The 13656-nt window shown below is 40.2% G+C and overlaps 1 protein-coding gene across 1 annotated transcript in view; it reads left to right on the forward strand.

Annotated features, from left to right (window-relative positions):
• Positions 1-480: 480 nt before the first annotated feature.
• thsd7aa (thrombospondin, type I, domain containing 7Aa) overlaps positions 481-13656 on the forward strand; it is a 95505-nt gene continuing 82329 nt past the window's right edge. Inside the window, exon 1 of the mRNA XM_056741747.1 lies at positions 481-949. Coding sequence (XP_056597725.1) covers positions 802-949 — 148 coding nt within the window. The 5' untranslated portion in view covers positions 481-801. The remainder of the gene's footprint in view (positions 950-13656) is intronic.

Consider the following 13656-nt stretch of genomic DNA (forward strand, 5'->3'; position numbering starts at 1 on the left):
TGAGGGTTTTTACTACTCTCATTTGGCTGGTTTTTCCCTGTTCGCTCTCCCCACCGTCAGTTAAAATTCGGACCTCCACCCACCCCCCCAGCATTTTCCTCTGTACTGTTACACACGCTGAGATATCTTTCCTCAGCATCTCTTTATAGCTTTTGGTCCCAGCTGGTACAAACGACTCCGGTGTCTGTGCATCTTTCAGCAAATCACATATCGGCAGAAAACACGCTCACTTGCTCACAGATGTGCACACTTTTTACCTCGGACCCGGCACCTACCCTACCCACCTAATGCCCCTATTGCATGAAGAATAGTGCAGCCCTTGATAGCAGGGCAAAGTGATAACTGAGAGTGATTGCAGGTGGATCTGTAAAGAAGAACTAGTCTGTGTGTGTGAGGGAGAAAGAGAGAGAGAGAGACAGGAGGGGGTGGAATGGGAGGTGCTGTATCAGCCAGGCTGAGGCAGGACGCAGCAGCCGCACAAGCAGCACGCTGAGCTGAGGGATCTATTGTTCCTCTGGCTTTTTCATTTTTTTCTCCACTCAGATCTCATTCGTCTCCGCTGACCCAGAGAACAGAGCAGAAAAGACAGCAAAAGAAGGAGGAAATAGAGGAGAGACAGACAAGTGGATTATCCTTTTCCGGAGAAACCGCGTGCAGAAGAGTGAGAGGGACAATAGCAGGCACACTTTTTCCTGTGCCGCATCTCCTCCTTCGTACATCTCCAGTTGAGTCTGTGTGTGTTTTGCGAAGGCTGTTTGGCAAGACTCAAGCCGCGTGGATCTATCTGGCCGGGCTGAAGCCATGGGGCTGGCCAGCAGGGCAGCAGGGAGAGGGGGTAATCCAACAGGGGCGCTTGGCTCCCTCTTTAGAGTTGCTCTGCTTATTTTCGGGCTTTGGGATGTTCAGTCGCAAACAGTTGCCAACAAACCCACCTACATCTGGCAAACAGGTACGGCTGTTTTATATGAGCTGAAGTGCATAGAGAAGATAATTGAAGTGTGTTTTGTGAAGTGCGTTTAAGTAGGTCCTTTTAAAAAAATGCCGGACAGGTGAAAATGTACTTGTGAATTTAGGTTAAAGAGAGACTGCAGAATAATTTCTCTGTAGCTGTTTTCTTAACCACCATACTGTGTTTAAACGCATGCTGGCTGGTTAAAAGTGCTTAATGTTTTTTTTTAAACGTGTGGGATGGTGGTGGGCTTCTTTGCTTTTCACTGGTAACCCTACATATTAACAAGATGTTCATCGTCAATAGTTTGTACTGGAAGATAAGTTGCATGCTTGGTCGAAGGCAACATAAACTTGAAATCTTTTTTATTGTAACATAATTAAACACATGAGTATCCCTAAAGGGGCCATGAATAATTAAAGCACCTGCTGAAAGCAACTGTGAAATGAATGTTATGATGCTTTATACAGAAGAATTAGAGGCTCGGTGGGTGCGTTGAGTATTTGTTAATGTTTTGAGCACTTGCATTAGTTGTGTTGGGTGAGTGCTTGGTCTGGTTACATGTTTTTGGGGTGTCCTCACACCTGCTGTATCACTGGTGCAAATCCGGCATGCGTGGGACAGCAACCAGCGGTGGAAGCGGGGGATGGAATGGGCTGAAGGGGGGCGCGTCTGCTTCGAGTGCGTATTTGGACGGGGTATTTGAAATGGTTCCTATGGAATGGCCACGGATCGATGGGTCATTTGACCAGGGTCTCAGGCGGGAATAGATGGAGATGCTCCGGATCAATGACGAGGGTGCACTGGGGCCACTGGTGTCCTGCTGGAGTTGATCAATGCCCGGCTTCGCAGCTGGACAGGATTCAGATCCAGCAGAATCAATGGAGAATGCTGAACTCTCTGGTTTAACTCACATGGAGCGTGATCAATTCATGGGGTGCATGGTGAATTTGCTAAAGTAGACACTCAATGGATCATTGGATTCTAGATAGGGATATTGGTTCTTGAAAGAGCATACTATATAACATTCACTGGTTGTATAATATAACGGTTCAAGGAGAGACTGTAAACTTTAATGTTGTCTTGCAAAGTTGGATTCTTTACGGTGTGAGGATTGGTTGCTATGTAGCTTTAAGTGCATTACAGCTGTAATAGTGATGGAAATATTATGGTGGTGCAGTATCCTGAATACCCCCCACCCCTTACTGTGGCTGAGTGCAGGAGATTAAACATGGAGTGAAAGAGGACGAACAGATTGGCTCAAGCAAGTTAACCTACATACAGTGAAGCCGTGCTTTTGCCATAAATAAAACCAGAATTAGTACAAACTATAATTGAGAATTTGTTAAAGGGATGGTTCACCCAAAAATTTAAACCCTGTCTATGACTCTTTCTTCTGTGGAACACAGAATTGGTTTTGTGTCCATACATTGGATGTCAATGGGAGCCAATGTTGTTTGGCCACTCACGTTCTTCCATTATCTTTTTGTTCTGCAGAGGAAAGTCATACACATTTAAAATGAGTGAATGAACTCTTATTGAAACATGCAAATCCATTTCCAGGTGTTGTTGCCTTTTGCTTGTGTGTTCCGTATGCGGCACTGTATTTTTGTACTGTTTTGAGCTGAAAGAACTGCATTGGGCGCATATGGGACAAAATCAGTTTTTTGATGAATGCACAATACATTTCGAGGCTTTGATAAATTGCTCTGGTGGTGTGCATCCATATAGAAGCTGAGGTTCACGAGTCAGCAGGCAGTTTATTAGACAGGGAACATTTCCCACAGTTGCCCTTGCATGGTTCTAGATGAATAAGGTATGGTGGAAGTTTATTTTTTGGCAACATTTGGCACATTGAACAAAAAAATCACTGTCGGTCAAGAATTTTTTATCTCAACTTAATTCATTTAGCATTTTACTATGCAGATCAGGAACAACTACTTGAATTTCCTTTCATCAGCAGAAATGGAGCAAATCTTTTATTCGTAGTGTTAAATCTGGGGAAAAACTGCATGCTGTCACCTGTCAATCATCTGTGATTTACTCCAATCCTTAAGGATTTGACACTGCAGTTTGTTTTCACATGTCCCTGTTTTTAGAGCTGTAAGACTCTGGGGAAGTGTCTGGCCTGGTTTATTGCCGTGTATTTTCCAACCTTGCTCTGTAAACAAACCTCCTTTTTAACACTATTGCATCTGCGTTAGGGCATTTCGGGATCATGACTTCATTTTGCCGAGTTTGTTGCTGTCTTGAGTTTTGAGACATTCTTGTACAGTAAAGCACTTTACAATATTGCTGTCTCTTCCAAGGGTTTACCTCTGTTTGACCGTCACTCTCCAGGGCCTTTATGTGGGCCATTTTCTGCCCTTCAGCTGCCTGAAATAACACACACACTTATCTTAATCGACAGGGCTGAACTCTCTCCCCGGTCAGCATTGTGTCCAGTGGTGGCGTGCATGTGGAAGGAAGCTATTGAGTGCAGCAGGTCCCTTCCCCCTTTCACCCCGCCCATCCAGTCCAGCAGATGATATGCCCTTTATTCCTTTTGCATGTGTGAATTTGCCTCTACTGCCCCGTTTCTTTACTGTCCAGAGCTTTCAAATATCCTTCTGCTTCCTTCTTTCAGCACCTTTCACCTTCCTCCTGTTAGCATTCTTTTCTTTAGGCCGACCTTTGATCCTGTGGTTAGAGGGGTCTCGGGAGGGGTTGTCGTTGTGGGGAGGTGTGGTTGGACGAGTGTCAAGCGGTCAATTCATTTTCACTATAGGTCTGACTTCGATACCACCCACATTAACCATGTGTGAAGTTTTTGGGTGAGTTGACAAAATTTCATGGAGTCAGATTTAATGTAATATAAAGTGATTTGGCACAGCATTTTGGATATTCTTTGTGGGCGGGGTTACCTTGTATGTAGGTTATATGCAGTAATATAAAGATTGATATACCGTAGATAAATCATTTTTGCTTGTAACGCGTTGTCAAGATGTATAAGACTTGGCCATGTGCATCCCAGCTTTTTCTGAGATGTGCAGATATGGTTAATCGTGTGGAAAATACAGGAGAAAACATATGGAAGTGGACAAACATTCCCGAGGCGATCAAGCTTTAATTATATCCAGCCATCAGCCTAAATTTGGAGCCAGAGTTAGACAAAATCATTCTGAAGTGGGATGAAATTGAGTGTTTTTTTTCCAGAGTCATCAAGTGCCAAATTGCTGCTGCTTGTCTGGGTACTTTACATAAGTACAGTCCAGCTGCCGGTCGGCCAGAACGGTCCGCCTCACACAAGAGCCTAATTTTTCCCGGCTGTCGCACTGACATTTTAGCTGTCTTGAGTCTTGTGTCATCGTTTTCACACTTCTAGTCTTTAATTGCGCGTATCGGTACTGTTGGCCTTCCTGGTGTGTGAGAGGTCACCTCCTCCCTGCCCGGCATCTGGGCGCTCCTTCGGCTCCTTTTGTCTTGGCGGGCGAGGGAAGAATCCTGATGAGAGCTCACTAAAACAGACCAAAAGATGACAAAAGACAGACTGACAGTGTGATTTGTTCCACTTGCCCCGTTGTCTGTTTCCCTTCTCTTTTGCACACGCATGCACACTTGCACCCGCGCACCTCATTAGTCGGCCTTAGAATGGATTGTAGCTTGTGTGTGAGTCGGGGGGGGGGGGGGGGGGGGGGTTGTGCTTTGAAATTACCTGGGTGTGAATTGCTTTTCTTGTTCATGCTGTAGGCTTTTACACTGATATCTTTCTGACAGGATGCTGATAAGGCAGTTTCATTAAAAAGAGCAGATTCACACATTATTTACGTTCTTTAAATGTGTCACAATAGATGATGGTCTCAAATCAATGAGAGGGTTGCTCTTTGATTTCAGTTTCCAGAGCTGGTAAATAATGACATTACTAAAGACATTAGTGGGGCAGCACTATCCCTCCTCACTGCTGCTCTCACTACAGCTCACGTTCCTGCAACTTAGCTTTCCTATAACGTACAAATGGGATTGCACTAATTGTATTTAGCTTTGAATTAACACCTTGCGGATGACCTTTCTATGGCTGGCTAAAAGAGAACACTTTATTATCCTCATCCTCATTAAAAATGCAGTTTCATTTTGAGGTTGATGGTGAGATTGTTGAGCCTTAAATTGTGTTTACACCGGCATCAGATTCTTACCCTCTTGTCAGTTAAACCTTGGTTCCGCAGAACACAAAATAAGATATTTCAAAGAAGGTTGGTAAACGACACCCATTCACTTCGATTTTATGAACCTAAAACCGGTGAATGGGGGCTGGCTAACAGCATTCTTCAAAATATCTTCTTTTGTGTTCCACAGGAGAAAGAAAGTCATACAGGTCTGAAGGGACCAAAGGGTGAGCATATTATGAAATGTCATTTTTCCTCTTTCGTGGATTTTTTTTATCTTTATCACTTATTTTTTTTTAATGTATGAGGGATAAACATAGACTATAAAGGGCTATATAAACTCACATAAGTACACAGTCTTATTAGGCTATTTTGTGCATTCTTTATAGATCATTTTGTATGAGATATTTGTTTGATTTTATTATTGGAAAAACTATTCAGACCAAGAATTTATTTGAATTAATTTATCATGACGGTTTAAAAAAATAATGCTTAAAAAATAACCCTGGAAAATCAGTTTCAAGTGGAAACACCCCGTAATAAAAGGTAAATTACACACAACATCGATCTCTATTTCTCCTCTATTTTTCTTTCTTTGTCTGTGTGTAATGTAGACACACTCACATGCCGAGCCTGTCTCTGAGGAGCAGGGCTGAGAAGTGCCATACTTTATAGCATAGCGGCTTTTCTAAAGGAGTTATTAATAGCAGACAGGTTGAGCCGCGCGGCAGCTGAATTCCGGCTCCAGATCGTAGTTTCTCAGTTGCTAATAGGAAGGTGGAGGCGAAGAATAAACAAGAAGAAAAAGACAGTTTGTCATCTCAGACAATTCTTTGGCGCCATGCTAAATTTTCACAGCGCTCTCGGATGAACACTTTAGCGCTGCTGATCGTTGCCTCGTGCACAATGAAACACCTGCAGCCTCTTCATGTGGGCATCACAATAGCATGGTTGGCATATACCTTAGCAGAAGCCAAATAAAACCTTTTTGATAGGTAACTTCAAGCTTTATTAAGAATGTAATTATAGCACACCAAAAATACATTTTCCTTGTGGATGACTGAGAAGATTTGAATTCTCACACTTGATTGTCCAGCAACAGCTTTATACACTGTAATGTTTTCATGTTGTAGAAACTGCCTTTTGGCATCAAAGCAGTGTAAAATTTGACATCTGGCAGGTTTATAACGGGTTTAGTCTGATGTAATGACTAAATATATTGAGTAAGGATGAGAGTAAGGATTTCCCGACTGTCTAATCTGTTAACCGTAATCTGATTTGACCTTTTAGAATCAATGATGTGCTGATATCGAATGCCAAGTTGAAGGGATGTTTAGGATTATATTGTACGAGCTTACGTCAACGGAAATTGTGGGTATGTTGGAGTGTCAAAGTTCCATAAAAAGTCAGGATTTCACCCTCTTTCTTTTTTAAACTTCCTCTTTTTCATAAATACAATATAGGCGACATTGTTTCATTTTAACATGACTCAGGTCAGAGTTTTGAATTTAAACCGATAATGAAAGGGGAGATATAACGCACATCTAGAAAGAGTGGCAGAAGCAGCAGTTAGTTGATATGATGTGGAAAGGTTAGCTTTTCTCCATTCGAATGGCAACTTGTCAGATATCCACTTATTTTGCCACTCACCCACTCACCACCCACACAACACCTTCCTTAAACACGCGTCCACACGCTCCCATTCTTATTTTCACCTGCTGTATTCTGAACATGTTTCAGAAATGTGCTGAATGCCTGAAATCTATGCAGTTGATCAAAGTAGATATTTTAACTTTATATTATGCAGTTTTAAATTAATAAAAAATGGTTAACATTATCTCGTACTGTTCTTTTTTTATTTCATACAGTTAAAGTGAATGGTGACTACAGCTGTCAACCATGATTTTCAGTGAATAATTGAAATGTCATTATATTTCTCAATGAAAGTTATTGTACGGTTTCAGAAGACTACAGAAATATATATTTATATATTGCACACTTCATGTGGACTATAACAGAATATAACAGAATGCCTATGAAGATTTTTTTTATACAGTAAAAGTGAATGGGGACCAGGGGTGGACTAGGAAGCAAATTCGGCCAATTCTGTCGACGGGGGTGTTGTATGTAAAGTGTGCATTTCGTTACATGCATACGTGTCCAACTCGCTAATGCCTTCGCGTTGCGTGCATTCGTGTTTATAATATTGTCCGCCCATGGTTGCAGCCTCACGCAGTTGGTGGGACAGCCGTTCTGGACTTTGACACAATGTCCTACCGGTCAGTCCGACCCTTAAGGGAATCTGTCAACCACGATTTTCAGTTAATAATGTAAACGTCATTATATTACTCACTGAAAGCTATCTTATGGTTTCAGAAGATTACAACCAGATATATTACACAAGTCATATGGAGTGCTTGATGATTTAATGGTGCTGCTTAGTGTTGTTTGAAGCTTAACAGTCTCTGGTCCACATCCACTTTCATGTAATGAAAGATAACATCAGACATTCTGCTAAACATCTCCTATGGTGAAAGGAAAGAAAGTTATTCAAGATTGAAATGACAAAAAGATGAAACATTTCACCATTGTTGAGTGAACTTTCTCTTTAAATCACCCAGAATTCATTTTTTTTTTATAAAGGATCATTTGTGTTAGTGTTCTGTTATGCTCCCATGGATGTTTTAATACCTGTCTGGAGATTGTCTATTTGCTCTACTCCTGACAGCTTTAAAGTATATCATTTTCTGGGAGTGGAAGAGAGAAGACAAACATTGGCGAAAAGAGAAAGAACATTTTATCCATGTCATTTTTCATAGCCGGGTCTGCAGGGCTTACTTTAAGTGAGTTACCAGGGACCCACAATTCATCACAGTTACTCTGAGCACTCAGCAACACTCCCTGGTGGATCTTCCCCCAGACTTGTGTCTTCCCATAATCCACCAGTACAGAATGCCCACCTCGTCTGCTTCATTTTTTTCTTTTTCTTTCAGTGCTTGAAAGTCTCCTGGAAATTATGTAAAATGATTTTTGAAACCTCTGTTGATAGTTGAGTAGAGCTTGAGAATCTTTAGGTCCTCATCTTCCTCTCAAAACTGCATTGCTAGTGTTACTATGGTTTCAGAAAACCCCTTTGCAGAGATTGCTTCATTCATATTTGCTATAAAAACTTTCCCACAAGATGTAGTATGTGAGTGGTTCTGAGAAAATAATCCATCTTGACACATAAATGTGGTGTAAAATTTGAGAAAATAACTGTTATTGTTTCAAAATGGTTAATTTATGAGGATTTCATAGTAATCCAAACAACTCCTTTACTGGAAACCAACGTTACCACGCACAAACTGCTCTTGTCTTGATGAAATGTTTATATTGTGTGTAAAATATTATGTTTAGGCTCTGGGTGATTAGAAAGATGTCATATTTAAAGGGCTAGAATTGAAAGAAACAACTGGGAGTACAGGAAAGATCTGTGAGACCAAGAAACAGAGACTGCCTATTGTAATCTGAAAAAGAAAGGTTTAAAAAAGTCCTGTGTTATTCATATGTGGATGCTGGTGGATTATGGATTGGATTTATAGATTAAAAAAGACATTATTAAGAGCGTCCTAAGAAGATTTGAAATATAGACCAAAGTTTTTTTGCATTGCAACACACTATGCTTTTAATTATACTATAAACAGTAAATTAACTATACATCAATATATTAAAAAAATTATTTTACATGAAATGTATTAAATATATTTTTACCTTAAATATAGTTTATTATAGTGTTACAGTTATGTTACGTTTAAGACTGAATTGGGACTTTTTCATAGACATGCAGTTCCATATCATCCTCTTAATCCAGTTATATAGCATTTTGTATGATGCGATTTGTGAATGGTTTGCATTATTATTCAAAGGTGGCACCACAGAGAACCACACATGTGATATATTACTCACAATTGTCTTATTTAATAGTGTCGCTGTCTTTCTGAAACCTTGTATATACAAATTGAGAAACGGAGGAAAAAAAGGAAATGGAATAAATTGTGTACTTTTCAATGATTACATACTGTGTTGTCAATTTTGACGAGCACCTTTTAATCATTTTTATTGGTTAGATGTTTGGGAAACCTAGTAACAAACACAAAGGGAGACTAATAATAATGATTTATGGCAAAAAATAAAAATCAAAGAATATGGAGAAGCAAGTTTTCAGAAGGACAGCAACGATATGCTTCATTGGAGTATTTTATAGTACATTCACAAGACAGCAGTTATACATCAGAATTTTTATAGTGTTTCTATAGCATCTACCAGCAACTGTGAGAGTGCAACATATCACCGTTTTCATGGGCAGTATTCTGGGATCTTCACTAAAAGTTGGAACAATGGAGAAAGTCTTACTGCAGACTTTTATTGCAGATTGACAAAGTATGACTGAATTTCCTGTATGGGGTTAAAAACAGCACAACAGTGCCTTTTGGTACATCACCATAAAGAGTCACACACTGTTCTCTGTAGACATCTGTCTTTCCACTCCATTTCCCCACCAATCCTTCTGTGATCACCCTGATGGCTGTATGTCTTTTGTCTGCAGATGTTGTCTGAGGAAGTTTCCAGGAAACTACTGAACTGAGGCACAGTTTGGGGTCAGTTTTCAGTAGGTTGATGGAAGAGCTTTAATGAAACCTGATGTAGGATCTCTGATGCCCTACACAACTTTTTGACAGTATAAGAATCAAAAATGAAATGTGGGTCCCGTCACACAAGTAGGAATGGAGATTGATGCTGCTATGCTCAGCTTTTCATTTACGGAAACCAACATATATGTGAAACTTTACCGCCCAGTTTATTATTTATAGTTAGAAATGTTAAATGAGATAGTTTAAAGGGGTGATTTTTTTCTAGTTTTACACTATTGTAATATGGTGGAGATGGTGGTCTAGTGGGTTAAACCACTGAACTGGTAAATCAAAGGTTGCTGGTTCGATCCCAGCAGCCACCACCAGTGTGTCCTTGAGCAAGACACTTTACTCCATGTTGCTCCAGGGGGATTGTCCCTGTAATAAGTGCACTGTAAGTCGCTTTGGATAAAAGCGTCTGCCAAATGACTATAATATAAATCATAGGGTTTGTGTCTCTTTAAGTGCAAGTGAGCTGCTAGTCTCCGCCCCCTTTTCAGTAGAAAACGCAGCCAGGGCTGTGAGCCTGTGCTTCCAGCGACAAAACAATAAGGTATGGTCACATAACGCGAACAAGAAACAAGGTTTCATCTTTTTGTACACCAAACACATTGTTTCGATAAGAACACCTGTTTCCCCCAGGGCCATTCAGGAAGCCCCTCCGGTCCCTGTTGGTTCGGTCACGACCGAATTTGGGAGAGAGAACCGCGTCGCGTGTTTACAAACCATACACACAGTTTTCTGAAGTCAAGATACTCGAGACAAATGCATCGCTATTTCTCTAAATCAAATTAGCGTTACACAGGACAACCCCGTTGCATGTTTACAAGCTACAGACATAGCTTTCTAATAGTGATCGGACAAACGTGTCACAGTGACATTTTATTTACTTTTAAGTTGCCACAGGTCCCTGGGATCGTACTCAAAAAATACTTACAATGTCTTTTTTTGCAGCTTTGCCTCGTTCAGTGTGGATGATTTCCATTGAAAACGAAATAAATCCATAGCTCTCTTGTATCCCGTGAGGCTGGGAACACTGTTCTGCGTTGGTCTGTGCAGCCAACAACAGAACGGTTCATAAGCAAAAACAACAATGGCGGCGGCGCAATGGGTGGACACGTTCAGAACAAGGGGCGAAAATATTATAATAAGTACGGCTGCTTACGTCATTAAGAGAGTGATTTCTGAAGCGCTCGTTTTCTCACAGGCTTGCAGAGATAGGCTCACATAAAAAAAGTAAATGATTTGTCTTTTTACACGTTTTTCGAATTGGCAGATGCACAAGAGACCAGATTTGCATTTAAACATGGAAAAAGTCTGTTTTTCATGAAACCACCCCTTTAAATTTGTCATCTTCTTAAATGGTTGTGGTCAGACACATTATGCATTACTGTTGGCTTTTGGTTATACTTTTAGTAATTGTCATTTTTTGTGCAATTAAATTAGCCCTGAAGAATGAATTGTGTCACCATGTTCTTGTTCATGACATTAGAGGCATGCTTTCTGTTTAGAGGTTGGATATAATCAGTCGTGCATGCAGACTGTTTGCTTGCTCTCATTAATTAGCTTGATTGCCGAACTGTGTTTTAGGTTTGTGGATTTGTTTTCCCACTACAGTTCCCCAGGAGCAGCACTAGATGGCTGACGAGTATTCAAACAGTGTTTGATTTGATATGCTATGGGTTTCTGCCTTAGTTACAGTACTTGGTCCACCTTGGCTGCCGTTGCCTTGACAATTTTATTAGCTGCTGTAATAGTGCCGATGGGTACGTTTATTGAAGAATCAGAATTGTACTTTGTGCATGCATACAGTACTTCCTGGTTTTTGCTAAACCAGCTCAGTGATTTTTGTGGAACATTTTGGTGAACATTTTTTGCCACAGAAATCTCAGTTGCTAGCTTTCTTGCAAATATCTTTCTTTCTGTTCAACCAAACAAAGAAATTAATACCGGTCTTAAAAACTTGAAGATGAGTATCACTTTAACTATCACTTTAACTGGCACCCGTTTACTTTGGTTAATGGGTTCCAGCACTGTCTGGTTACCTACTTTATTCAAAATATCTTCTTTCTTTTGAAGAATGTCACATGGGTTTGAAATGAGGATCATTTTTGGGTGAACTGTACCTTTAAAAGTAGCAATTTTTCTTTTTTTGTGCATTTCTTAGTGAATACTGTCTGAATTTTGAATGTGTGATTTACAACATATATTTGTTGTAAAAGACCATTGTGACCCTCTGTTGACTCTGGCGAAGTTGCTGCGCTTTCATTCTGAACCTCTCAGAACAAGGGCGAAATAATAAAGAGGCTTGTTATAAATGTTTCTTTGCATGAATGGAGAAATCAGTGGAAAGGAATGGAAAACGCAACTAAACACCCATCATGCAGTGCTGCGGGAGAGTTTGAGCTTGAGTGATGAAGTCTTCACCTCTCTCATTAGAGTAAGACACAATAACACGGCCCTACTCACCGCCTTGGGTTCTCCTCATGCCATTGACTGCAATTCTAGCTGTCTTTCATGTTAATGGAACCGCAAAGATAGTCCATGAAAAATGAATTCTACATGTTTACGTAATACATCAAATCTCACATTGTTAGATCAGACTATGAGGAAGAGAAGCTGAAAGCCTCCTTAAACCAAACAGAAGTAATTAGACGAGCGCAGCTCATTCGTCTGCTTTCGTTTGAAGTGGAGCCTTGTTAACAAGGGAAGTTGACAAAAAGAGCCAAGAAATAATCCGCAGCGTTTGCAGGGCTGATTCTTCCCACCCGTAACCCACCATCCCATAGTCAAACTGGAACAGCAGGTGAACTGTCAAATAGAGACATTATAGATTCAGTTTGGGTCGTTTTTAATGTGTGTGTGAAAGGGAGAGAGTCTGTCTTTGAGTGATCTACTGTATATGAAAGGGATGACTGACTCTTTAGATCTTTCATTTGAAGAATGCCACGGTCAGCTCTGTGTAACTGTAATGAGATATAGAAGTTATTCACAGGGTTTCCTGTTGAAGCCAACCTCCTTTCCTCTCCACCTACCTCACCATGCTTTTTTTGTTTACAGCAACATTTATTTTCTCTTTCAATCATTGTAATAACTGGATGTTGTCTGTTGGGTCTTACTTGAAAATTGCACACTTCATTCTTTCCCTCTTGTTGTCTCCCTTCTAAATGGTTGTAAAGGATGTTTTTTGTCGAAGGTTTCTATGTCTGTTTAGCGGGTCTTGAGCAGTCATCATTACCTCCAGCCTATTGGATTTTTATTAATTAATTTAATATTTATTTTAAATAAAATTTAAACTCTACAGGAAACTTTTATCCCCACAAGTTGTATGCAGATTATTTAGTGTTCCGCACACATGTTTTGACTAATGTATTGATGCTTTTAGCTATTAACTCTTCCCCGCCATTGACGAGTTATTTCGTCATTTAAAAAAAACTTTCCCTGCCAAAGACGAGTTATTACGGCAATCGTGTTTGTACTGTTATACAGTAGGTGGCGCTGTTACACACCTTTTGAAAAAGTACAGAAGCTCTGAATCTTGAATTTATATGTTTTAACTTTTTCAAAGAAGAAAAAACATGACAACATATTTGTCCTGTGTCAGCCACCTTAGTGTTTCGAAAAGGAAGGGGTGGAGTGAGCACTTGGTTGCAATTAGCGAGATGCCACAAAATGTCATACACTGGACCTTTAAACTGTGCCAGATTAGCCACATTTCTTTTATTCCTCAGCTCTGTACTTGTGTCTCACATGTGTCTATTGTAATTACTCTTAAAGAAAAATGTAAAAACAATTATTCCATAAGAATGTTTACCAAAATATTGAATAGCAAGTTAAAAAACTAGTGGTCTCATACAGAGTGGATGGGGGTGGGGTGTTTTTGCAATTGCTGAGG

The sequence above is a fragment of the Triplophysa dalaica genome, chromosome 25 (assembly GCF_015846415.1).
Source record: "Triplophysa dalaica isolate WHDGS20190420 chromosome 25, ASM1584641v1, whole genome shotgun sequence".
Taxonomy (NCBI): domain Eukaryota; kingdom Metazoa; phylum Chordata; class Actinopteri; order Cypriniformes; family Nemacheilidae; genus Triplophysa; species Triplophysa dalaica.